The sequence below is a fragment of the Castor canadensis genome, chromosome 1 (genome assembly GCF_047511655.1).
Source record: "Castor canadensis chromosome 1, mCasCan1.hap1v2, whole genome shotgun sequence".
NCBI classification, from domain to species: domain Eukaryota; kingdom Metazoa; phylum Chordata; class Mammalia; order Rodentia; family Castoridae; genus Castor; species Castor canadensis.
In genome coordinates this window covers 53,069,804-53,097,647 of record NC_133386.1, presented here as the reverse complement: position 1 = coordinate 53,097,647, position 27,844 = coordinate 53,069,804, and the positions used below count along the sequence as shown (strand labels likewise).

Sequence of the window (27,844 nt, the reverse complement as noted above, 5' to 3'; positions counted from 1 at the left end):
TAACTTTGGTACTGGTTTCAGATGGACAATCTTTTAAGTAACTGGACTGAATCAAAGATAATCACAGCTAATGAATTAATTTCAAAGCCATGAAACTGTATCACAGAATTTTGTTAACTGAAAATTTACCAAAAAGCACCAGCAATTATCCACTGGGGTACTTCACACAAAATGTTAATGTTGACTAGTAAATGTTTGTGAATTTAAAGGTTACACATTTCAGTACAGTAAATAGTTATGTATATACATTAACATTTTCTTAATTTTTAAGTAGATGATAAAAACTAATAGGCTGTGTTTTTTTTGTTGTTGTTGTTCTTACCTCTTTGAGGACTTCATCTAGGATTTCAGCATATTTTTCATAAGGTTGTTCAAAGTTCACATCCTTTGAGCGTTTTAGGGTCTCCTCCAGTATGGAAACAACCTCTGGATGATTTACAGATACTTCTTCTATTGCATCTTCTAGTGGGACTAAAGTAGAATGAGTTAATGAATGCATTAATACTTGTAGTGGATAATGCTATTTGCAATAAAATGTGACTTTTTTTTTGTGGGACTGGGGTTTAAACTCAGGGTTTCATGCTTGCAAAGCAGGTGCTCTACTGCTTGAGCCACACTTCCAGTCCATTTTTACCCCGGTTATTTTGGAGAGGAGCTCTTGAGAACTATGTGCCCAAGCTGGCCTCAGGCAGTGACCACTTCCGAGTAGTGAGGATTATAGGCATGAGTCACTAGTGCCCAGCAAAACGAGATTGTTACTACCTGACCTAAGGAAAGTATTATCTTGTATTAGTACAGCATATGCTGAGGGAAGGGAGAAACAAAACTAGGGAGAAGAAATGTTCAGTCAGGAGTCACAGAATCACACACTAGCAGAGCAGTGACTTCAAGCCAGTGGCACATGTAATGACATTGTACATGAGGTGAGAAGTCATGTCAGGCCAGAGCTAAAGCCAAGGAAGCCAGGGAGGAGACACAGGACCAGAGATTCCATGAGTCAAACTAGATGCAGGCCTCAAGGGAGTGACTGAGCCAGAAGAAAAGATGAATACCTCCTGTTACAAACATGAGACAAGAGGAGACAGTAAGAGGATCCAAGGTAGGCAAGTTGCTTGTCAAGTGTTGCCCTTGATGTTTGCTCTTATTTGTGGTGGAAGTGTCTCCTTGCATGGCTGGGTTGGGTGGACTGACTTGGCTCTCAGACTCAGGCGGGGTGATTTAAATGTTCATCCACTCCTGCAGTTTACCTGGCCCCTCTGCTTCTGCATTTCTGGTTCTGCTTCTGACTACACTGCCCCAGGACTTCAACTTTCAGGGGCTCTGTCAAGAACCCAGTTGATCTCAGCTAAGGAAAACCCCAAAGAACCTTCAAAGAGCAGCTGCCTGCTGCCCTACTTGGCTTAAAGTGTCCTCTGGGATGGAAAGAGACACTTTTTCCAGAGAACCAGAGCTCAAAAGTCAAGAACCCATGATCTTCCTATAGCCATGGGAGAAGGAAGCACAGTAAGGCAAAAATAGCCTTGCAAGTGCTAAATGTACAAGTTGGAAGTTCACTGGACACCTGATTTTCTCTTCCTTTGTAACAGGACTCTGATTTTGGCCAAGGCCAGCAATGTGCCCAGCTGAAAAATTACATTCCTGTCATCTATTTAAGCGTGTTAACTTAGCTGAGAAGACTATCAGATTTTCTCCCTTGCTTTTTACCGTCTTCCTGCTAGGTACACTGACATGGGAACAGCCATCCTATGAATTAGTATGGCAGCTACAAGCCAAGAATGGCAGAACAGAGAGAGAGAATGCCTTTCTTCCCAAAACTCTTCTCACCAAAACTGTGTCATGTGCTATTCTTCCTGAGTGTCAGCTGATCCTAATTCAGTACGCTTAGAGATAGAGTAAGTCGGGCAATAACAGTGCTTTTAAAAAAAGAACCACACACTTCTTCTAAATTCTTGTGTTTCTTAGGAGTACATACTAGAGAACCAATAACCCAAATATTAATTTACCTTTGTCTGAATCCAACATTACATCTAGACTCAAATCTTGAGAACTCCTTTTAAGTGTGGATGCTTCACTGATTTGTTTTTCCTCTGTGAATAAAATATTGTTAGCAGCTAAAGAACAGTATTAAAGAAACATGGAATTAGATTCCAAAAGAAGATGGTGGTACAGGCCCAGGGACCCAGGTTATGGTCTCAAGTTTTAGTTAACATAAGAATTATGACATTCAAATAGGTAAACAGTCAGCAGGGGAAACAAAGATAACAACTTAACCTGTAGCAAAACTAGAAGTATTTTCAGCTGAATACAATGCCAGTAGATCTAAATTGAAAAAAAAAAGAAGGGTCCCCTTTCTGAGGTTGGCAACAGTCCTGAACTCCCAGAGGTGGTGCTTCTCTGAGCCATGAGACAAGGAAGGAATTTAACGTTTTAAACTAAGGTAGACTGGCAAAACTGGCATCCCATCCACAGAGGGTAGAGGTGCTGATGCCTGCCTCTAACTTGGACTGCCTCCCCAACAGAAGAAGCAGACAGTCTGGAGAGGGCCACTGTTTGTTGACTGGTGTTGGGAACTCCATAGCTGTAAGGGCTCTCAGTTGCTATTCGATGCCAAACATTTGAAATGTACAGGGCTGCTTTCTGTGAAGAACATATGTGCATGTGCATGTTTGGAGAGGAGGGTGTCACACAAGAGTTTCTGGCAGTGCCCAGTCAATTCCTTCTAGGTTTGAAATAAATAGCAAGAAAAGCACATGTGTATGAATCATTAGGAGGAACCCCCCCACCCTAAATCAACTCTACATTTTATATCAAAACAAATTATAGTTTGGGGCAGTGGTTCACACCTATAATCCTAGCTTCTCAGGAAGGTGAAATCAGAATGATTGCAATTCGAGGCCAGCCCAAGCAAAAAGTTGAGACCCTCACCTCAACCAATGGCTGGGTACACCTATCATCCCAAGCTATGCAGGAGGCTGAGGTTGGGATCACAGTTCCAGGCCAGCCCAGGCAAAAAAATTTGCAAGATCCCGTCTCAAAGGAAAAAGCTGATGTAGTGTTGTATACCTGCCATCTCAGCTTCAGAGAGAAACACAAAATAGGAGGATCGCAGTCCAGGCTGGCCTGGGAAAAAAGCAAGACCCTAACTCCAAAATAACCAGAATACAAAGGCTCAAGCAGTAGAGCTCTTACGTAGCAAGCTTGAAGTCATGAGTTCAAATCCCAGTATCCTCCCCCTCAAATTATACATGCACTTAAAACCACTTAAAACTTAATACAAAAAGGTTGGACCCTCTCCCCTCAAAAAAACCATCCCAGAATATAAGAACACACGCACACAAACATACACAAACATATATGCACACGTGTTAAATTTCCGACTAAGAGGAAGACTGTTAGTTTAAAAGTAAAGAAAAAAATCAATTTGATCACAAAAACTATGAAAAATTCCTCTTGATAATGTAGAAGACAAACTACTCAATAGAAAAAAATATGAAAAATAAGAGGCTAATATAGAAACTTTATACAGAGATCATGTTGAACAGGAAGATCACCCTAAAGCAGGTTATAAGGACACAAGAAGTTGCTAGTTAAGCCGTAAAATGGGTCCAAGGCCAAGGTAAAAGGCCCCACACAGAGATAACCACCCATTCCTGCCTTTCTCTGTCTCCTTCTGTTAACAGACTTCCTGACACAGGTTCCCCACTACTCCCACCTAAACAGCCTCCATCCCTAACCACCAATGTGAGCCCACCTATTAGCAACCAGCACTTTCTCTGTAACTGATTTCCTGCACTGCCCTCTAAGAATCCTGTAATTTCACTGCTTGAATTTTGAGTGTGACCTTATCTGGGACTGCCAGCATCAAATAAAGTCTGAGTTCTCTGCTTCTCTGAGTGTTGCTTGGTTTCTTATCAGACAATATTTCTGCAACATTTCTGGAGGCCCCAGGGACATTCCAACCATTTTGGTCCCTTGAGCCACTGGCTGGCAGCTGGGCTGTACCAGAGTAGGGAGGGACTCGGGACCAAATGAGGTGGCACACCACCTGATGGTATTCCAGGTCCGCCTTCACTCTGGAGTTCCAACCCTCTGAGTACTCTTGCCTCGACTGGACTCCAAAAAGAAGTGGACCAACTCACCTGGCAATTTCATCCAGACTTGGTAAGCCCCAGGGGAAAAGTCAGCCCTCAGTCAGGGTGGAAGGGGAGTCTGATCAACTGGGAATCTCCGAGAGGAATTCCACAGGCCAGGGACTTCCCCAAAAGGGGGAAGGAAAAACTGTAATAACTTCTGGTGTGAATGTGTGTGTAAATGAGTGGCCTGATTGTCCTTGTTTCAGGCTTGAGTTTGTGGCTCCATAGCTGAAAAGCTATGAAGACCGAGTGGGTCTGTCCTGCAGTTCTGTGGTAATTCTCATACAGTTTAGGGCAGTGTCAGGGCAACCCAATCCAGAGTCACAAGGCTGACCCCACCATTGATTTGTGGGTCAGTCTTTGAATTTTTTCCTGCACTTAGTGTGATGGCAGTTATTATTTTGGCTAGAAGCAGTCAGAGTTGCCCAGGTGTGGCTCCAACTTCTCAGGGAGATGTTAGAGTCACAGAGGTTAGGCTGTCTGTTTCTGTACCCTACTCACCATCTTGAATCCTCCTGTATGCTTAAACATTTTAAGTAGGGATTCTCAGGAGATTATAGGATCAAAATGTCTCCTGGAAAGCTGCGCACACTGTGTGAATTAGAGTGGCCCACTTTTGGGGTCAACTGGCCTCCTGAAGGTACCCTAGAATTGCCCACTGTCAGGGGCATTTATCAGGTCATAATAGGAACCCCCAGACTCCCAGATCAGTTCCCTTATATCAACTCCTGGCTTCAGGTGGCTCGGACATGCTCCCTTGGGTCTGATTCTGTGCCAACAAAAAGGGACAAAGCAGAGTTTTTGTGGCTCAGGTAATGAAGCCTAAAGACCAGAAGCTGACCAAGCCTGTTTTGCAAGGGATCCAGAAGATGAGCCACTTGTGCCCCTGCCATACATTCCCAGCATGCTGCCACCTTCCTATTGGGTCAGACGACGGACCAGCCTTCATGGCGGAAATAGTTCAGGGCCAGGATAAAATTTTGAAAATAAAATGGAAGCTCCACACAGCATACAAGCCTCAGAGTTCAGGGAAAGTAGAGCACATGAATCAGACCATCAAGACCAGTTTAGCCAAACTCTGCCAAGAAACACGATCCCCCTGGATAGACATGCTACCATTGGCCTTGCTCAGAGCATGCTGTGCCACTAGACCCTCTGGCTACTCACTCTTTCAGAGTCTCTATGGCAGACCCCTTCCCATAGTAAACAGGCTTAGAGGGGACCTCAGGCAAATTGGAAATCATGTCCCAACATCTCCAAGCCCTAGGAAAAACCCTACACCACATCTCTTGGAAAGTCTTAGAAAGGATCACAATCCCCATGGGTAACTGGGCCCATCCCCACCAACCCAGGGATATGATACGGGTAAAAGATTGGAAAAAAGAACCATTTCAACCCAGTTGGACAGGTCCCCATCTAGTAATATTAGCAACTCCCACGGTTGTTAAAGTTACAGGTATCACTCCCTGGGTTCATCACTCTGGGATAAAGAAGGCAGCAGCCCCTGCAGACCCTAACGAATGGCAGGCTGTCCGTGATCCAACTAACCCCCTCAAATTGAGGTTCCAGAGGACGTCACAACAGCACACTATTGCCTGAGAAAGGTCCAGCCCTGCTTCAGCCACCTCCTGGAAGCTGGTTGGTCAACACACAGTGAAAGCCTGAGGATTCACCCACCAGGGCATAAATGTATTCCCCTTTCTTCTACCCTTACCCCACTCTGCTTATTAGCATTGTTGCAACCCTGTTCTTACTAGGACTAGGTCGTCACTGCTCCCCAGGATTGGAACATAGGCCAAATTGTATTGCTGGCCTCCTGTTATCTCCTCATAGTAGGAACCTTACTGCTGTTCGATGCTATCTGTAGCCCAGACTGCAGTCTTAGGCATGAGGCATCTGATATGCTTTTGCCTTCTGACTCTATTACGTTTTAAGGTTGTCCCATCTAGAGGCTGGGTTAACTGCTCAGCTTGCCTAAAACCGCTCTCCTTCCAGGGAAAACTGTAACATGCCTTCACCTATTATTAATACCTGTCACCTGCATGCAGCATATCAATTTCTGAATGTACCAGAGGAAGGAAAATTTACTACAAAGGAAAACTGACAGGCCTGATAGGGTCCTGCAAGAACAAAGGCACTATAAGGCAGATGGTTTGCTGGAAGAAAGACGGGGATCCCTTAAAGGCATGGAACGATGAAATGACAGGGGGAGGAAATAAACCTCATTATATCTGGGCACCCTCCCCAACCTGTCCCCATGTCAGTCTACAGAGGGAAAAGCTGCAGATACAGAGAGGCCATCCAAAGACAATTAACTAGATGGCTATGAGCCTATAAAAGACATTGATCTGCCATCACCATGACCCATTAAGGCTTCTTCCAGGACAGGGAACATTAACTTGGAACCCCAACTGTACAGGTTGTTAAATGCAACTCACTGCCTCCTTAATTTTATGTACGCACCATTGGTGGGTGATTGTTGGCTCTGCCTGTCCTCAGGTCCTCTCCATTATGTAGCGGCCCTGGTGAGCCCCCTTAGCCAGAGCGTGCATGATGCTACTCCCAACTCTACCAGCACAAATCCCAAAGTAAGCAATACACAGCTATCTCAAAGGCCCCTAATTGTATCTACAATTCAAGAGGATACTGTCCAGTGTAGTATGGGGGAACTGGCTGCTAGCCAATGTGCCCAAATCCAAAACTGTACAGCCACTGCCATTAGATGTACAGTTGACAGCCCAGGAACCATCTTTGTATGTGGGACCCTTGTTTACCAGTCCTTGCCAGCTAACTGGAAAGGCATTTGCACATTAGCATTCCTCACCCCCAGATAAACATAGTGCCTAACACTCAGACCCTCCCTGTACCTTTGACAGCCCATACATGGACAAAGAGAGTGAAATCACAGTGAATCCTGTGATTTCACTGCTTGGAGCCCAGAATTTTGAGTGTGAGCTATCTGGAACCGCCAGTGTCAAATAAAGACCGAGTTCTCCTACTTCTCCGAGTGTTGCTTGGTTTCTCATCGGACAATACTTCTGCAATAATGTAATCAATAGCATAATTTAGAAAAATGGGCAAAAGTTAAAATGTCACCTAAGAAAAGAAGAAATAACAATAAACTTCAGAAGTAAAAATTAAAATGACCCTTATGAAAAAATACTGAGGTAACAATGACACATTTTGTGAATTACCAAGGAGAACATAATTTGGAAAACTTTTATGCAAAGTAATTTGACTCTGTTGCTTCATATTCATTATTCTAATAATTATACTTACATCAGCAGATAGGCAAAAGCTTACATTAAAAATCCATTGAAACATTATTTATAGTAACAAAAAAGGTAAGCGAAATTTCTAATATTAAGAATTGGTTAAAACTATTACCTACTCATACCAAAATTGTGTGGCAATTTAAAATAAAGGTAAAATATTTCCTAATAAAGTAAAATAATTAAATGGTACACTGTAAGTCAAAAAGGCCAAAGTAGTTTACATTATAGCTATCATGTAATGATATCAGATTTTAAAGAATTGTGTCTGTATATAGTCTATATAATTTCTACACATATATGCTACATAATGTAGAGCTATTTGCTCTCAGACGTGTTAAAATATGAACAGAAAAATTTTATAAGCATAAATACCACAATGGATAAATGATAAACTTTTACAACAAAATTTATAGTTTTACGATGATCTGATTCCAATACATTAAAGGAAGTAGGGAGCTTTTAAGAAAGATTTCATAATTATATGATAATGATCAGATAATATCTGAAGATATTAAAAATTTTTCCTTGGGCTCTACTTGTGTTTTTGTTTTTGTGTTTGGAAGTACTGGGGTTTGAACTAGGGCTTTGCATTTGCTAGGCAGGTGCTCTACCACTTGAGCCACTCCTGTCCTCTATATGTATTTGACTCCTCATTCTCTATGTTTTCTTGTTCATCATAGTAAATCTATGTCTGTCCTATAGCTATTTGGTTGAAATCTGTAAGAGCAAAGTTATTCTTTTCTTCTGAAGTTTTCAACTCTTTTGTGGTAATTTTTAACCTTCAATAACATGGTCAAGTATAAAATAAATGGAAATAAGATGTGCGCCATCAGTGGTTCATTTGTTACCATCTTTGTGAGCTTGATCGAGGGCAGCCTCTGTCTTGGATGTGGCTTCTTCAGTGTCCTCTAATAAACTGCCTTTTGAGGATTCTTGACCACGTTCTGCAACAAAAGAAAAGCATACACTACGAGCTCACCTATTAGCTGAGATCTGGTCAATAACACCAGTACTGTATTTCTTTTTTTACCTTCTTCATCAATTGAAGATTGCAACTCTTTATCCTCGGGAGGTTCTTCAACCTCTTTTTGTCCATATTGTTTTTGAAATTCTCTTAATGCTGTCTCAGCTGGAAGATAATAATTGACTGTGTTAGGAAAAGGTAGTTGGGGATGAGGAGGCAAGTGAAGTGATTGACAGGCATTGCTTTGACCAGCAGGTGGCAGAGTGGGTCATGCCCATCATTCTGGCTATTCAGAAGGGGGAGATTGAGACTGAAGGCCAGCCAGTGAAAAAAGTTAGCAAGAACCTCATCTCAACCAAAAAGCCCTGCATGGTGGTGCACACCTAACATCATCCCAGCCACTAGGGAGGCTATAGGTAGGAGGATTCAAGTCCAGGCTGGCCCCAGTAAAAATGTGAGACCCTATCTGAAAAATAAAGTAAAAGGGCTGGGGGTATGGCTCAAGTAGCAGAGGGCCTGCCTAGCAAACATGATGCTCTGAGTTCAAATCCCAGTACCACCAAAAATAAATAAATAAGTAAATAAAAAGCCCTTCTTTAAAGTCAGACATACGTGGTTTGAGTTCGGACTGTCAGGTAAGGGCTGTGGGCTTTGGTACCTCACTGAGCTCTTTGTCTCAACGTCTACCAAGCAAATGAGATTCACTGAATTTAAAAGCATTACTGTAAGAATTAAATGCTTGGCAGACAGGAAGCCTGCTCGACATTGGCTGCTAGCATCTGTTTTATTATATATTTTTATATTACAAAAACCTCAATTTCTCCATTGTCAAATTTTATTTAAAATATGTTGGGATAAAAGTCAACAGTAAAAAAAAATTTCAATGTTTTAAATTTAAAGAAGGGCTAACTCTGTTGTCAGATTTAGAATAATCAGTGATTTTGAAAAAGGAATAGAAAGAGGCTTTCAAGTTCGCAGCTTAGGAGGGATGCATCCTCTTGTAGATTCTGGTAAGGCACAGCAACTTAGGAAAAGCTCTAAAGTCTGTGACTTCATGCCGCAACCATGTGGAAGGAATTACTCAGATGGTAAGAAGCCTGGGCAGCTTCCTGTTAGGGCCTGGGTCTCAGTCACGTGTCCCCTCCTCAGAGAGGTCATCCCTACACTACCCATCCCGTCTGCCCCCTTACCATGTTATTTATATTTTTCCATCTATTCATTTGGCCTTTTCTTTGCCCCTGCATCTTTGACTGAAAATGTAAGCCCCACAAACAGGCGCTTCTTGTGCCTTGCACACCTCTGTATCCACAGTGCCTAAAATCATGAGTCACACAAAGTAGGTACAGTAGACCCTGGGCCAGTCTATGGGTCCAAGGAGGCCGCCATTAAGGAAGAACTGCGCATGCGCAGGACGCGGAGCTCAGCGCTCTACTCCTTGCGGATGCTTGGTTCATTTTCCCCTAACGCTGCCGACTTCTGCTAAAGACAGGTGTCTTTCAACTCGTCTCAAATGCTCACTGGATCACCCTGTTGAATTAAGCACAGGCAACTTGTGCCTTGCTTTTGGACACCCTTTGCTTTTTGGGAGGCTTATTGTCACAAAATGAAGAGCAGGGAAACGTAACAATTTAAACACAACTGAAAATTAACCCGCCACTGAGAACTTGTCCACATCAACTGCGCTGCCTAATGCAGGCGGGAATTTAACATTTCTTTGAAATTTCTTTTGACTTTATTATATTTTGGCTGCTCATGGTCATGTAATAAATCTACAAAACAGATCGGTTTACTGCATTCATGTATTTGTTGAATGAATTAATATGTTCATTTGTCCATCCTTCAAATGGAACAAGATAAATATCTTAATAGTCTGAGTCAATTATTTCTCCAGCATCAGCTCTAAGCTGTCTGTGATTGTTTTTTTAAATATTTTCATTTTGAAGATAATATACTACAGTTATAATTTCATTCCAGATCATCTGGATGGTCTTTGGATGGCTTGCAATCTCAGAGCTGCTTTTTGTTGTTATTTGTAACCCTGTTGTTTGGGAACCATGTTGGATTCTTTTTCCTGTTCATAGGCCAGTCAGAAAGAACAGAGGCAGAATTACTCCGCAAATAACGTGTTTTGTCTAGTGAAAACTCAGGTGGGAAGAGGTAATTTTCTTTCCATTAATTTCAAGCATAGAAAATGTTAAGAAGCCTCCTAATTTATGTAAAAATCTAAAAAAAAAATAACAAAATCTGACAAATAGAGCACAAGAGTACCATAAGCCAATTACACTTGGAGAGGAAAAAAAATTCTAAATAAACAAAAGTGAAAATATGTTATAAGAATATACCATAACAATACAATATATATATGTACAATACTCTCTATATATATACTATATATGTACACAACATATGTGTATATGTGTGTGTATATATAGATACTTTCTTTTTGGTGGTACCAGGGTTTGAAGTCAGAGCCTTTTGTTTGGTGGACAGATTCTCACTTGAGCCATGCCCCCAGCCCTTACTGCTTTAGTTACTTTTCAGGGTCTCTTGATTTTTTTGCTGAGCCAGCCTGGACCGCAATCCTACTTGTGCCTCCTGAGTCACTGGGACTACAGCTGTGAATTACCACACCCAGCTATTTTGGTTGTTGTTAATATGGGGGGTCTCTCTAACTTTTTGCCTGGGCTGGCCTTGAATCATGATCCCCTTGATCTCAACCTCTGGAGTAGCTAGTATTACAGGCATGAGCCACTGTGCCCAGCCTCAGTGGGTGATTTTTAGAGGCATTCTCCATGAACCTCGTTTTCCATGTATAAGTCACTAATTCTTCCAGTTTTGCTACTTTATGACTTTTTGAATTTGAAGTTAATATTTTCCAAATAGAAAGATTTCATTATAATCATGGCTATGACATGTAAGCCTAAAACAAAAAACTCCCAAAGAGTTGTGTAGATTCCTGCTGTTGTTTCAGCTACCAGTGTAGATTAAGGTGTAAAACACTGCTCAAACAGTCTCTGCCTGGTAAGTGGACCCATAACACTAAAATCCTTCAAATTTAGGAGCACCTTCTCATTCCTTTCCTTAAAGGCATATAACTGATTTTTTTTTTTTTGCTTATGAATCAATTCATGTATTTCATTCCTTTAACCATTCATTAAGAGATTGCAAACTAATGGGCACAGTGCCTAGGATACCAGGATATGCAAAAGAAAGCCCTTGCCCTAAGTAGCCAGGCTTAATAGTTGACTGAAATTTAAATCACACACTTAAAAAAATGGTTCACCTTGCTTTTTGGCTTGTAGCTCTGTGAGAAGCTTTTCTTTCACAGCTTTAATAGCTGCTTTGGTGGCCTCAGCTATGGTGTTTTTTATTAGGACTTCCCGGGCTTCATCGAAACGTGGTTGAATGACCTTGGCATAGTCCACTACCTGTAAGAGTATTTGACAAAAACAACCTAAGCACCTTGGTAGTTAATCCCTTCCTCCTCCTCTTCCCTCAGCTTTCTTTCCTGGCCCTGGCACTCTGTGTTCAGTCATTGTAGATCAGGTTTGCCGTTTCTAGAAGTTCTGACAAATGGAATTACACAGTTGTAATCTTTTTCAGGCGTTCCCCTTGCTACAGAATGCTTTTGGGACTCATCAGTGTTATTACAGGTAATCTTTCTTATTGTTGAGCTGTAGTCCATTTCGTGTGGATATCACAGCTTGTGTCCATTCACTGGACATTTGGGTTGTGTCCAGGTTTGGACAAAGCAGTGATGAGCATTTGTACAGAAGTCTTTTTATGGACATGTGTTTCCATTAGGTACATACTTAGCAGTGGAATTACTGGGCCCGATGTGTTATATAGTAAATGTTATATTTGACTTTATAATTAGTTATTAAGCTATTTTCAAAGTAGTTGAACTATTTACATCCTGATCAGCAAAGAGTGAAAGTTGCACTTTCTCTGCATCCTCACCAACACTGCTTTTGTGAATGTTTTAAATTTTAGCCATTCTAGTGGATGTGAAGAAATTTCTCATTGTAGTTACTATTTAGATTTTCCTAATCATAAATAACTTTGAACTTCTTTTAATAAGCTTATTGGCCACTCACTTGTTTCTTTATAAGTGTATGTTCGACTTATGCTTACTTTAAAGTCTGCTCAGCTTCTGGTCTCTGCTTCACTCATGACATTGTAAGATCCATATCCTCTGGTAAACTTTGTGAAGTCTCACCTGGTATATGTGCAGCTCCAGGGCCACACAGATGTCTGTCTCACCTCACATCTCTCTTTTCTCTCACACTCCACTTCACAGTTCTGGCTGCTTCAGATCTCTGACCTCAGCCTCCTCAGCTCAGTAGAAGCACCATGCTCTGCTTGGTGTAGAAAGGAAATTGTTCCAAGCAGACGGCTGGAGTAATAGTGTGGTTCACAGCCTGAGTTCCTCATATCCTAAGGACCACACGGTAGGGTCTAGCTCCTCTGTCATGGCTGGAATTTAAGGATTGCTTTTTTTTTTTTTTTAAAGATGGGACCAATTAGTTTTATAAACTTGCCATTTGTACATGCCATCCTTGGCAACAGAAGTTGCCTTTCTCTTTTTTTCATACTTAAGGGTGAAAATGGTATTTTGTTGTTTTATTTTTCCTATCTTCTAATGAAACTAGACATCTTTTCATAAGTTTTTATCCACTGGCGATTTATCTTTTGTGACTTTCTCTAACTATCTTTTGTCTATTTTTCCAATGTGGCTTGTCTTTTTCTTTTTGATTTGTATATACACTATGTACACAGTGTCAGAAACACTCTTTTAGTTATATTGACTTCAAAGATTTTTTCCCAGGCTATTGTAGAAATTTTTTAAAAAATTGAGGCCTTGTATAAAAGATGTTTTATAGTTTGATGAACGATAATAATTCATCTTCAAAAATAATTTGGGTATATAATTGTCCATTTGTCTAACATCTCAACATATTATCCCAAAACTTTTGCGTTAAAACAACAAACACTTATTATTTCACAGATTCTGAGGGTCGTAGATCATAATTTCTCATGATTTTAAGTGGGAAAATTATAGTGCATTGACTCAAATTCTATCATGTGACTAAAATATAATAAAATATTTAGATGTAAGTAACAGATTATCCTGTTTGGACATAGTTAAAACGTAGTTAAAACATCACCAAACAATTAGCATGATTGGTGACAGTTGTTTTGCATTCAGTAATAGTATGATCTTTCTTGAGGCCATCAACTTTTTTTTTTGAGTACTGGGGTTTGAACTCAGGTACTCATACTTGCTAAGCAGGTAGCTCTACCACTTGAGTCATGTCCCCAGTCTAGGGCCAGCAACATTTGATCCATTAGACACAGGAAGAAAATTTCCAAATACCTACACATGAATTCAATATGCTACCAGTTGTATTTGGGATGTATAACAATACTTTCCTGTGTACTTTTAATTAAAATGTGGCATTTTGTTTTAGAGTGTTTGAGAAATGTTGCATTGGGAGTTCTGTATGCTGTATGAGGCTTGAGTATTAAAAACCAAGTGATGTTTTACAGGAAAAAACTGGCTATATATTTTAAGGGTATGCTTGAATTATGGGACCCTTCCACTGTCTAAGAAAATTGAAAGTGCCGCTTAATATTAGAAGTGTTGTTAGGTGTGATTTCTTCAGTGATTAAAGAAAACTATATATTACATTCAAAATAAAAGAAGGAAAATATTTTAGTAATTTAAAATGATACTATCTATAATACTTTTGAATCTTACCAAATATCTAGAGGTCTATGCAAACTTCTACACAGAAAACTCTAAATTACTACTGATAAAAAATTTTTTAAATAAATGGTAGACAGCCAAGATGCCCCAGCACTGACGAATGGATTAAGAAAATGTGGTATCTATACACAATGGAATTTTATGCAGCCATGAAGAAGAACGAAATGTTATCATTCGCTGGTAAATGGATGGAATTGGAGAACATCATTCTGAGTGAGGTTAGCCTGGCTCAAAAGACCAAAAATCGTATGTTCTCCCTCATATGTGGACATTAGATCAAGGGCAAACACAACAAGGGGATTGGTCTATGAGCACATGATAAAAGCGAGAGCACACAAGGAAGGGGTGAGGATAGGTAAGACACCTAAAAAACTAGCTAGCATTTGTTGCCCTTAATGCAGAGAAACTAAAGCAGATACCTTAAAGCAACTGAGGCCAATAGGAAAAGGGGACCAGGAACTAGAGAAAAGGTTAGATTAAAAAGAATTAACCTAGAAGGTAACACCCACGCACAGGAAATCAATGTGAGTCAATGCCCTGTATAGCTATCCTTATCTCAACCAGCAAAACCCCTTGTTCCTTCCTATTATTGCTTATACTCTCTCTACAACAAAATTAGAGATAAGGGCAAAATAGTTTCTGCTGGGTATTGAGGGGGGGAGTGGGAGGGGGTGGAGTGGGTGGTAAGGGAGGGGGTGGGGTCAGGGGGGAGAAATAAACCAAGCTTTGTATGCACATATGAATAATAAAAGAAAAATGAAAAAAAAAAAAAAAAAGAAACCCCAAAAAAAAAAAAAAAAAAAAAATAACCCAAATTGGTTCATCTACTCTATTTTTCAATTTTCTCTCTTACTCCCCTTCTTATGGGGTGATTTCAATAAGTTTAAAAATTCTATATTCATTCTTGTATAGAGAATACATCAACCATATTCACCTTCTTAACTTCCTTTTTTTACCCTTCCTCTCTCATATGTGACCTCCCCTTAGCATGACATGTTTTCATAATATTGCTGTATTTGTATCGGGTCTGTATTCCACATATTAAAGAAAATATGCGGCAAAAAATAAATAAATAAATAAATAAATGGTAGAATATATCATGAATATTTATGAATTGTATTCATGATATATCATGAATATTTATGAATTCATGATATATCATGAATATTTATGAATTAGAGGAATCAACATTGTAAAGAGATCCATTCTTCCCATTGATCTACAGACCTGATATAATGCCAATTAAAATCTCCAAAGATTTTCCTATGTAAAACTACAAAGGACCAATAATAGTCAATGTCCATTACAGAGGAAACAAGATGGAAGGCTTTGCTTTACCTGACACAGACTTATTGGAAAGCTACAATAATAAGTCAATGTACCACTGCACAAGGATAGCAAAATAGAATGATGGAGTAGACCACAGAGCTCCCAAACAGACACACATGTATAGACACCTGAACAAACTCTTTAAAAAGACACTGTCTGAATGGCCACTAAACAGTGAGTTAAGGACAGTCTTTTCTTAAATAATGCTGGGACACATGGGGAAAAGTAAAATTTTCTCCATATTTCATATCACAAGAAAGTCAATTTAAAGTGGATTATATATCTAAATGTGAGAGTCAAATGATAAAGGATTTAGAAGTTAATATAAGACAGTAACTTCACAATGCTTCATGAGCAAAAATTTCATAAGTGTGATGCAAAACAGCACTAATAATTAAGGACAGGTTAATAAGCCATCCTCCATTATAATCGGGACCTTCTGTTCATTAAAAAGCAAAATGGCAAACCACAGAGTGACAGAAAATATTCATATTGCTTATAAGCAACAAAAATCTTGGTGTATAGACAGTGTAAGTAACTCCTACTAATATGTAAAAATACAACAAAAATGGGTAGCATACTCAAAAAGTCACTATTTGAATAGCCAGTAAGCATATGAAAAATGCTCAACCTAATTAGCCACTAGGGAAATGTAAATTAAAACTATGCTGAATACTACTGGACTCTCAGTAGTGTCCAGTAAGTGGCTAAAATGAGAAAAACTGACCATAACAAGAGTTGGCAGGAGTGTAGAATAACTGAACTCTCATACCCTACTGGCAGGAATGCAAATAAGAACTAGTTTGGCATTGTCTACACAAGTTGAGCATATATACACTCTTATGTTCCAGAAATTGTCCTCCTAGATGTAGCTCCAAAATACAAATATGTGTATATGTGAGCCAAAAGACACATACAAGAATGTTTATAGCAGTATTATTTATAACACACCAATTTGGAATCAACCCAATTTTTATTACCACTCTGATGTGAATAAATTATTATATAATTAAACCAGGGAATATAGTGAAACAATAAAATAAGCTAGCTGAATGCAATAACATATATATATATATATATATATATATATATATATATATATATATATATATATATATATATCACAATCATAAGTTAAATGAAGGAAACCAGAAACAAAGGCCATAAATTGTTTAAGTCCATAAAGTTCCTTAAAAGCATGCAAAACTAATGGATGGTGTGTGGCTATACTTCTGTGATAAAACCAAAAAAGGATGGAAGTAAGTGTAATAAAATTCAAGGCAGCGGTTGTCTTTGTGGGGATATGTGGGGTGGGTAATGGGAAGAGGTATGGAAAAGGCTGCAGGGGTGCTGGGAATAGTCCGTAATTGGCCTGAGTGGTGGTTCTAAGGCTTTTGTTCTGTGATAATTCATTGAGCTTCACTTTTCTGAATGTCATATTTCATAACAAAAAATTAAAACTAAATAGAAAATGTTCCCCTGGGCTTAAAAGAATTCAATAGTACCTTGAATAACAGAACTCTCATACCCTTTCCAGGAACTCAAAATCTTCCCAAGGCCTGCACACTCTGCCTACATCTCCAGTGTCACTTTGCGCCATACCTCCTTCAACAGGCAATACTCTAGACACATTGACAGTCTTATGGTTTCCAAGCCCTCATCAAATTCTTTGGCTCTGTCTTCAAATTATATCCCAAGTCTGCCTGCTTCTTACCACCTTTACTTCTATCGTTCTGGTCTATGCTAAGAATAATTTTTGCTCATTTACTGAAAGTGGAAGACAAGATCACTAAGAAGAAGAGGTCAAAGAACTGACAGACCAGAGTGTTAGGAGAATCATCTTTGTAATGAAATCACTAAGAGTCAGGGCAGAAGCCAGATGTGCTGGCACACATCTGTACATCCAGCACTCAGGAGGCTGAGGCAGGGATTGCGAATTGGAGACCAGACTGGGTTACATAGCAAAGCCTTGTCTCATAACATAACATAACATAACATAACATAACATAACATAACATAACATAACATAACATAACATACCCAGAAAACAACAATAGCAACAAAATAAACAGTGAATTAGGAGGATGGGAGAGTGAGCTGGGAGAAGGGTCACCCAGAAAACGGGAGATGAGTGGATGACATGCCACTGAAACCTGGGGGCTTCTGGACTGAAAGAGCTAATAGCACCATGTCCAGTGGAACAATTACATAGTTGACAGTGTAAAATTAAGAGAACTGTGTACAAATAAAATCCTATAACTTATAATTGAGGATAGATACACAGATGACAGCTAGTTACCTTTCCTTTGTAGTGTTGTGCAATCAAATTGCTAAGTGTTGTTCTCCCTGAACAGTGAGGTCCAAATATGAATAATTTACATGGTGGTAGTGGCATCGGTGGAAGAAGATAAGGACGTGGATTTAACAAAAATGCTTTTAACGCTTCTTCTGATGACAGACAGTACATCTTACCTAGAAAACTTAAAATGTGCCATAATAATAAACAACTGAAAACATGCATGGAAAACTTTGAAAGTTAAGTTTGGAAAATCTCACTTACCTCACAGCAAAATCTCCTAATCCTGGATAAATATTACCTTCTTTTAAAGCCACAGGGCACATACGTCCCCATTTGCTTCTCTGCCATCTATACCGTGGTGCAATAAGTTTATAAGATGAAAGAGTGCGGAACAGCTCTTCCTGTGAGATATAAATACTGCATTTAAAAATGTGGGTGTACGTTTTGTTGAAATTAGCAGTATTAAATATTTTACTTCTTATGTGATAGTGCTTTACTACTTAAGAAATAATTTGGAATGCAAATTTTGGCTTTTTTCTCAATTACAACATTTTGCACTTGTTTTTAATTTTAGTAAGACTTGTTTTCATTTCTGTAAGAAAACCTTATTTAAATTTTACTGAACATTTTCTATCATCTGGTTCAAAAACCAAATTCTGAAAAATTCTTATTGAAAAGTTTAAAAAATGTGCCAGCTTCTTAGTCAATGTACCTCTCTCTCAATTGGAAGAATAGACACACTTTCTGCAGTCTGGGCCAGAAGAGCCTATGAGGAGGATCCCAGACCCAAGCAAGGTTGAGGATAGGGTGGGGCACAAGAGCACGGGCAGTGATGGTCACTGACAGCCTACCTCAGCCTCTCTCAGAAGGACCTGTGCACCTTCCTTTGACCCAGCGTCTAAATAGTTACTGTGGCACAAGAGGTATTGTCAGTTCTTCTAGCAACTCTATTGTGATTCAGTGTGACCTTGCGCTGAATAGGCTAATTTACCAGACCCAGGATAAAAAAAAAAAAAAATGACAGAGCCCTTGTCCTAAAAATAGTAAGAATTCCAAGGCTGCACCAGCACAAAATCAAGCTAGGGTGGGGCTTCCCATGTGAAGCCACAAAGCCAGCCTGGCCCTCAATCCATCTGCTATGCTGAATGTCACTATTGGTCCCCAGCGCTTTCCAAGTGTGGCCTCATGTAACCCTTACAATAACACTACTGTGGAAGCCACTGTTGACTAAGGGTTACACAAAGTTCACATCTGGTAGACTGTGGAGCTCAAATTCAAATCCAGGTCACTCTGACTAGAAAACCAATGTTGTTCCCTACCCTTACTGTGCTGGACACCAATCTGGCACTGTCCTTCCTCCTGTCACACCCCCACCCCATGTCCCCACCTCCTCCACCATGCCCCTTCTCCTCCAGCTCTCCTACCTCCCACCGGGAGCCAGAGTACTCCTGAAGGTCTGTCCCTCTCTTAGCCTTTAAACCAGCAGGTCTTTTCTCTGGCTGCGTAGAATCTTCCAGGTAGTATTTTTGCTTTTGTGTTTTAATTGTGGTAAAATCTGTATAACCCAGACTTTATCTTCTTAACCATTTTTAAGTGTGTGGCTCAGTAGTATTAAAAGTACATTCACAATGTGGAAACCCCACCAATATCCATTTCTAGTACTTTCCACCATCCCAAACAGAAACTCTACCAACTAAATAATAACTACCCATTCTCCCTTCCCTAACCCCTGGTAATCTCTATCCTACTTTCAATCCCTATGAAATTGCCTACTCTAGGTACCTCATATAAGTGGAACCATAACATTTGTGGGGTTTTTTTTCATGTGTGTGTCTGGCTTTTTTTTACTTAGCATAATATTTCAAGGCTCATTCATATTTCATCATGATTCAGAATTTCATTCCTTTTTAAGGCTGATATTCCATCATAAATATTATCATATTTTATTTATCAGTTTACCCACTGACGGACATTGGAATGTTTCCATCTTCTGACTATTGATAAAATAGCTGCTATAAACATTGGAGCACAACAATCTGTTTGAGTTCCTGATTTTCTTGCTTTCAGTTCTTTGAGGGGAAATACCTAAAAGTAGTGGGATTTGAACTCAGGGCTTCATGCTTGCTAGGCAGACACTCCATTGCTTGAGCCACACCTCTCCCCTGTTAATATGGTAATTCTTTGTTTAACTTTTTGAGGAGCCACTGAACTGTTTTGAACAGTAGCTTCATGGTGTCACCTCCAGCCAGCAATGCAAGAGGAGTCCAGCTTCTCCACATCTTGCCAAGACTTTATTTCCTGTTTGGATAACAGTTACTCTAATAGGCAGAAGGTGGTGTCTCCTTGTACTATTGATTGACATTGCTCTATGAGTGTGGTGCTGAATGACTTTCCATGTTCTTAGTGGCCATTTATGTTTTCTTTGGAGAAATGTCTTTTCAAGTCTCTTGTTCATTTGTGAATTGGGTTCTTGTATTATAGAATTGGAGTTCTTTGACAGATATATGATTCACAAATATTCTCCATGCTGTTCCTCTTCACTCTGTGGATAGGATCCTTTGATGCACAAAAGTTTTCAATTTTTCTTTTGCAGTATTGGGATTTGAACTCAGGGTCTCATGCTTGCTAGACAGGTGCTCTACCTGGGGCCATGGCCCCAGTCCTAAAAGTTTTTAATTTTGATGAAGCCTAAACTATCTATTTTTTTTTCAGTTTAACAAACATTTATTGGCTAATCATGGGAAGGAGTGAGGATGTGGATCGAGGAGAAATGGATTTAAATTTGGAAAGCTTTGCTTCTAACTCTACAAGGGCTGACAGTATATATGAGCCAGAAAAACTAAAAAATCACTGAAACACAGGAATTTGGCCATATGTAAAATGATGCTCCAAAGTAAAATAATCACTCATAACCCTAAGGATTTCACTCACATGACTAACTTCTCTGATACTATCTTCATCCTAATCTATCTGTTTTTTTTGTTGTCTCCTATGCCATTGGTGCCAAATCCTGTTTTGCTTTGTTTTAATTAATGTCAGATCCCTATCCCAGAAATTCTGTTTTAACTGGCCTGAGCATTGGCATATTTAAAAAGCTCCGTAGATGACCCCACAGTGCAGTCGGGGTTAAAGATCACTGCTTTAAGCATTCCCATTATTCTCTAAAAATCACCTGTATTTTTTTTTTTTTTTGCATAGTTTTAGAGTCAGTTTTTTGGTGGCACTGGGGTTTGAACTCAGGGCCTCATACTTGCTGGGCAAGTGCTCTTACAACTTGAGCCGCTCCTCCAGCCCAATCATCTGTCTTTGGGTGAAAAGCATTCATCTAAAATTCTTCAAAACACATATGAGCTTGCAGATCAATCAACTTTAATCAGCCAGGCTGTGTCAAATGTTGAAGTAATGATTCTTAAATTTAAGTGGGTATAAGAATCTATTCTGAATCCTATAAAAATATATTTCTAGGTCCCACCTCCAGACATTCTGGATCAATCAACCTGGAATATGGAGTTAAGGAATTTGTATTAAACTTTCCAGTTGACTCTTTTGGAAGTGCTCTGTGTTGCCAGGGAGAAGCATTGCTTAAGGAATATGAGTGATGACTCCAGAGAATACAGTCACAACTTCTGGCCATTTATGATAAAGTTAAGCACAAAGAAAAACAAACACAGATATTTTTCCTAGCCTCTGAGTTCATCTTTTTTCCTCTTCAGCATCAATTTGTATTACTGAGGCCCAGCATGATTTCAACCACAGTGACCCACTGAGATCTACAGGTTACATGAAATAGGATAACAAAATGACCTCTCCAAATATGATTTTATTTGAATTATGATATCTACTTATGATCCAGTTCTTTTTTTTTTAATTAATGAGACCTGTTGAAACTAGTCTCAAAGTGGGTAGGGAGGATAAGGGAGAATGATGGAAGAGGTAAATTCAACTATGATGTATTGTAAGAACTTTTGTAAATGTCACAATGTACCCCCAGTACATCTTCATCAATTTTTTAAATTGTGTGAATACATAAATAAACCCAAACTTTCCATAGAGCAAACCATTCAACTAAAAGTCCTTGTGGTCTCTTGAGCTCTTGAAGGTTACAATTTGGTCACTAACACATTCTTGGCCCATCAGTACCAAAAACAGTTGTTAGTCCAAACATTTGGTTGAATGATACAAGGAAGGAATGAGTGCTGACAGAGTTGAGTGTGTTTATGTCTTTGCTTTCTTTGGTGCTATAAACATTTTAAAGTGAACTTGGTTTTAAAGACAGTATTCCTCAGGTTAATTACTCTGAGGAATTTACCTTTTTTGGTTTTGTTTTGAAACTTTTGGTTTTCTGTAGTTAGTATTTGGAAGAATATTATGCTAATATTATAGATTCTTTCCAGAGGATACCTTTTATCCAAAGGTATCCTGAAGTTCCTTTTAGACCTTAGAAGATACAAACTAATGTTACAACCCATATTGAGTGGGTAGACTTTCAAATAAATGAACATAACTTACATTTTCCATCACATCACTCATTTCTTCCTCTGCACTCTGAAGTTTGGTCAAAACAGCTGCTCTTTTTAGGTTCAGATATTTCAGTCGTTCTATAACTGTCTAAATGTAAAGAACAAATATCTTAATGCATTGGCATTTGACTATCTCAAACATTCTGAAAAAGTGATGGGCCCATGGTTCAAGTCTATGCTTCCTGTGAGATCCTGGGTAGAATCCCTGATCACTTCTTCCTGGCTTCTGTGGTTTGCTGGCAATCCTTGGTATTTCTTGATTTGTATATGAATCATTCCAATATCTGTCACTATTGTCACATCATCTCCCAGGGGCTCTTAATCTCTTCTCCTAATCCATTTTTTGACTAAGACTCACCCTAATTAACTATAACCTCATCTAAACTCGATTACATAAGCAACAGCCTTATTTCCAAGTAAGATCACTTTCACAAGTATTGAAGTTAGGGCTTTAAAATATCTTTTTGAAGGACACATTTCGACCCATAACACTCTGTTATCTGGTGCTGGACCTCTTTAAGCAAAATGAAGAAAGCTATATGATGTGGAGGTAGACATTGAAGTTGTGCTGCAATTAGTCATAAAATGCCTGGGACTGCCCAAAGCTGGAAGAGGCAAGGATGGGTCCTCCTCTAGAGGATGTGGAGGGAGCACCATCCCATGACACCTTGATTCTGGGTTCTTATCCTCCACACTGATGAGAGAATTTTAAGCTACCTACTTTATTATGGCAACTCTAAAGAAATTGAAACAGTGTGAAAAAAAATCTAGAAAAAATAGGATAGCACAAAGAATTTGAGGTGAGAGATAACAAGATAGACAAAATATGGAGGGTGTATGGTAAATTGTTTGTTCTCAATTCAGCCTTCCCTCGGTTCACTTGTTAATTCCCTAGCTTCATGTAGACTTCCTTTCCATTTTAATGGAAAGGAAGCTCTCCATGTAACTTCCTTTGGTAAATGGAAAGTGGGCAGAAGTGCCAGAGTACCAGTTCCAAACTGGAGCCTGACAGATTTGCAAGTTTTAATCGGGCCTCTTGGAGCTTCTGGCCTCTAGAGAAGTGTGTCCAGGTAGTGAAAAGCAGAACTCCAGGTGCACTTTGAAGAAGTCTGCTATGTGTGCTGATGGGTCAGATGTGGATATGAGAAAAGCAAAGAGAAGAAGAGCAGTGGCAGGATGGGGTTGGCACTGACTGGAAGAGGAAAGCCTGGAGGAGCACATTTGGGGTGGGTGGTGGTAGTAATGGTGGTGGGATGTTATCTTACCTATTTAAGTCTGAGATGAGTATTCAATTGGATATATACCAATTGAGTGGCAGCTGTGTGCACCAGTGTGGAATTCAGGGGAAAGACGTGGGACAGTAATACAAAATTAAGAGGTGACAGTGCTGGGAGGTATTTAAAGCTGCTAGACTGAATGAAGTCTCCTAAGGGGTGAGGGCAGACAGAGAAGAGAGCTCCAATGCTCAGGTTGTCCAGGGAGGATTAACAGAGCTATTGTTGCAGGACTAGAGGAAGCCAAGGGAAGAAGACAGCAGGAAGGACGAGGTGACCAGCTGTGTCAAATGTCACTTCCAGATTACATTAGATGAGCTCTTTGGCCAATGGGAGATCAGTGGTAATCCTGGCACAGCCTGTCCAAAGGGGGAGCTTCCCCTTCATTTGGCCACACCACTACCATTCTTTCATGTCTCCACCAGTTGGAAAGCCAGAAATCTAGGCATTATTTCTGATTTTTCTCTCTTAATTTCTATGCTGCTACTCACCAAGCCCCACTTCTTAATAGATCTCTGATCTGGCCTCTTCTATTTCTACTGTCACTGTCCTGGGTTAGGCCACCATCTTTTATTTAATTGACTGTAAATCTAAAACCAGGCTTACTACTCTTAACTATGCTGGTGCAGTCTGATCAGAAGACTTCCAAATTCTTTGTGACGTACCAGGAAGAATTCATGGCAGAACACACAGTGTAAAGGGAGTTTATTAAATGTTAGGGAAAGGGAAATACAAATGAGAGCATGGTGGGCTCAGGTGGAGTCTGCCAGCAGAGAGAGAGAGAGAGAGAGAGAGAGAGAGAGAGAGAGTGCTTCTCTTGTTAGGTACTTTTAAAACTTATGCTAGGTTGGTGGAGTGTCTCAAGTGGTAAACTGCTCAGCAGCAAACATGAAGCCCTGAGTTCAATCACCAGTACCACCAAAAAATAAAAAAGAATAAAAAATAAATAAAACTTTCCCTAATCTAGGAAGGGAGGAACCAGGTGAAGTCCATCCAATAATCAATGCGTGGGGAAAGGTATGGGCAATTCTGGCCAGGTGCGGATGGTCTGGGCCATCCCTGGGCAACCTGCAGATGGGTCCTGAATTTTCCCTGCTCCTAGCCTGCCTCACTACCACCAATTTGACTCCCCTTCTGTTTCTTCCCAACACTGCAGTCTGGTGATCTTTCTCAAAGAGTAACAGGATCGTTTTCATTCTCTGGCTTCAAACCTTCCCCAGGATGCTGGTCACTTGTGACGAGGCTGAGGTCTAAACTCCTTCGCATGACTCACAGGTCTTTTTGGGAGGGGGCACCCTCTGCTTGATTCTAGAGCCTTGGCACAATTCCATTCCTTTTATCTCATCTGTGTCCTACATTGACTTCCCATAACATGCTCTACTCTTTTCTTGCCTCCAGGGCCTTTGCACAGACCCTTCCCTCAGCACAGAACACCGTCCTACCCCAGCCTCTTTCTCTAGCCTTAAATTTGCTATGCGAGATTTCAGACGGGTGGCCCACCTTACCAGACCACATTCTGCCTTCTGTCAGGAGCTCCTATAAGAACACAAGCCATCATTTAAATCTTGACTTTTTCCAGGATACGGGTACTCCATGAGGGCATTGACTCGTGCCTCCTCCCCATCGGCATCCCTTGAGTTATCGCAATGCTAGGCACTTATTTGATGCTTAAGAAACAGAGGCTGCATTTTTCAATTATCTTTTTATAAAGTACTTTTGAGTTCCAATTTCACCACATCCTTACTAACATTTGTTATTCTTTTCTTGTTTGTTTGTTTAAACTTTGGCTATCCTAGTGGGTGTAAAGTAATATCTCATTCTGGTTTTGATTTGCATTTCCCTAGTGACTGAGGATGATAAACATCTATGCACTTCCTGGTTGCCATTTGCTTTTCATTTTCTTGGGGCACTTTGCTTTTTTTCATAAAGGGATTTTAAATTCAAATTCAGTTTTGTTTTAAAGGTGAGCATGAATAAATAGAATACTGAATTTTAAAGCATCAAGATAAAATTTTCAAAAATTAATGCTATAAAAATGTAACCATATTTCTTTTTATTAAGTACAACGCTGTAAATTTTCCAACTGAGATACTTTTACTGAACCTGGAACTTACTGTGAAGAGTTCCTCTGGTGACTGATTTCCATCCAGTTCAATGAGATACTGGGGATCATGTTCGGCCATTACTTCCTGCAGATAATAGAAAAGAAATCTTATAATCTGGGGTTCCTGGGGAAATGGAATACATTTTTCATTTTAATATACTGTGAGGAATTATTTAAAGCTAACTTATTTGCCTTACACATGCTATAATGCAGGCTATTTTCAGCATTCAAGACATCTTTTGCAAAAGCCCAAACTAACCTTGTTACTGTGAAAAAAAAAAAAAATAGCTTTGGAGGTGCTGGAGATTGAATCTAGGGCCTTGTCCATGCTAAGCAAGTGCTCTGTCACTGAACCATGTCCTCAGCCCCTTATCACAAATTTTATTGTCCTTTAAATTTTTTTCTCTAAAGTCTTAAAGTCCTTCCCAATACAAAAATAACTCAGGGCATCTGTCTATCTGCATATATTTGTAGCTTTGCTATCTGCTTTTGAAACCATAGAAGAGTCTGATTTACTTTCTTCATGTAGATACTAACATCATTTTAAGCATAATTTTAGACAAAATTTTCTTATGGAAAATATACAAAATAGACAAGTAGAAAGACTCAGATCCTTAAGAGGTAGAGATCAGAAGGATCTTGGTTTGAGGTCAGCCCATCTCCATCAATAAGCCCACCATGGTGGTGTATGCCTATGGTCCCTATAGGTAGAAGGATTGAGGTCCAGAGTGACCCTAAATAACCCCTCCCTCCAAAAGCCCCAAAACAAAAGACATGAGACCTTACCTGAAAAATAACCTTAAAAAGGGTGCAAGTAGTAGAGTCCCTGCCTAGTAAGCATGAGGCTTTGAGTTCAAAGCCATTACCCATTACCACAAAAAAAAAAAGTAGGAAGAAAGCATGTCTCGAATCAAGTCATCTGAAGCAACTATTACTACCACTGTTTTCCTCCCGTTATTTTTCATGGAGAAAATTTTGCGTGTTTGAGATCATAGTGTACATATCACTTTGGAACTCACTTAGTTTTTCACTTTACACTAACATTAACTTTCCCTAGACTTTTCAAGAAGACTGTCAATTTCACATTTTACTGCTTTTGTAAAGTTACCTGTAACATATTATAGCACAGTTTATTTAATATTCCTTGCTATTTTTTTAGTTGTTTTCAAGCATTTCTTCATCTCCTTCTCCTCCTTTTTTTCTTATTCTTTTTTTTACTACTGAACTATTGAACTCAGCATCTTGAACTTGCTAGGCAAGCACTCTACCACTTGTGCTAACAATCCAGCCTCATTATTTTCTTAATTTTAAAAACTAGCATTCTTCTTCAATGATTACAGAAGTACCCTATATTAACAGCAACCAGTAAAAGGATGCAGACCAGCACACAGAAACAGGTCATGTTACTCCTCTGCTCCTCCCTAACCAACATGTCTATTTTCTTCCCATTCTCCACATTGACACAGAGATTGCATGCATATAAATGTTCCAGAACACTGAGTGAGCATCTTTTTACTACATGCTGATATACTGAATGCATAAGTAAGATTTTTTTTGAGACAGTCTTGCTACGTAGCCCATACTGGCCTCAAACTCATGATCCTCCTGCCTCTACCTCCTGAGTACTGTGATTATAGGCATGCATCACCATGCCAGGCATTTATACTATGTTCTTAAGGGTGGATTTACTAAATTGACAGGTATGAACACTCCTAAGGAAATGGATACCTGTGCCAGAAGTTAAAGACAAGCAAGAGTGAGGACCTGGCATTGGTTTATCCCTGAAGCAGTGTGCAGGACATAGTAGAAAATGATGCAATGTAGTTTGCTCCCTCTTGCTTTCCTTCCATTTCTTGGAGACACGCTGCTTCCAAGAGAAGTGACATTTTATCCAGGTCAAAGTAGACTGGAATTGTAAGTTCTTACCTTCTATGACTCTCCCTTCCTGTACATACCAGTACCCTGGAATTCCAGGATAAGGCTTCATTTGACTATCCAGCAACTGTCAGCTACTCCGAAAGTCTAGGTTTTTGACTTTGAAATTCTTGCTTTGTTGGTACGAGGGCAAGGCATTCTTTATCTATGTTTTAATACAAAGTCTAGAAGTTTTCCTCTTCTGGGCTTTTTTGTGGATAAGTTACTAAAAGTGGTCATAGTAATTGATATTCATTTGAGG

The 27,844-nt window shown here is 39.6% G+C and overlaps 1 protein-coding gene across 1 annotated transcript in view; it reads right to left on the bottom strand.

Annotated features, from left to right (window-relative positions):
- Positions 1-27,844, bottom strand: part of Ak9 (adenylate kinase 9) — a 143,659-nt gene that overhangs the window by 88,783 nt on the left and 27,032 nt on the right. Inside the window, exons 8-16 of the mRNA XM_020176900.2 lie at positions 25,675-25,753; positions 22,280-22,374; positions 18,032-18,171; positions 17,771-17,951; positions 11,656-11,800; positions 8,439-8,537; positions 8,257-8,352; positions 2,004-2,087; positions 323-471 (exon numbers count right to left, since the gene is read on the bottom strand). Of these exons, the coding sequence (XP_020032489.2) occupies positions 323-471; positions 2,004-2,087; positions 8,257-8,352; positions 8,439-8,537; positions 11,656-11,800; positions 17,771-17,951; positions 18,032-18,171; positions 22,280-22,374; positions 25,675-25,753 (1,068 nt within the window). The remainder of the gene's footprint in view (positions 1-322; positions 472-2,003; positions 2,088-8,256; positions 8,353-8,438; positions 8,538-11,655; positions 11,801-17,770; positions 17,952-18,031; positions 18,172-22,279; positions 22,375-25,674; positions 25,754-27,844) is intronic.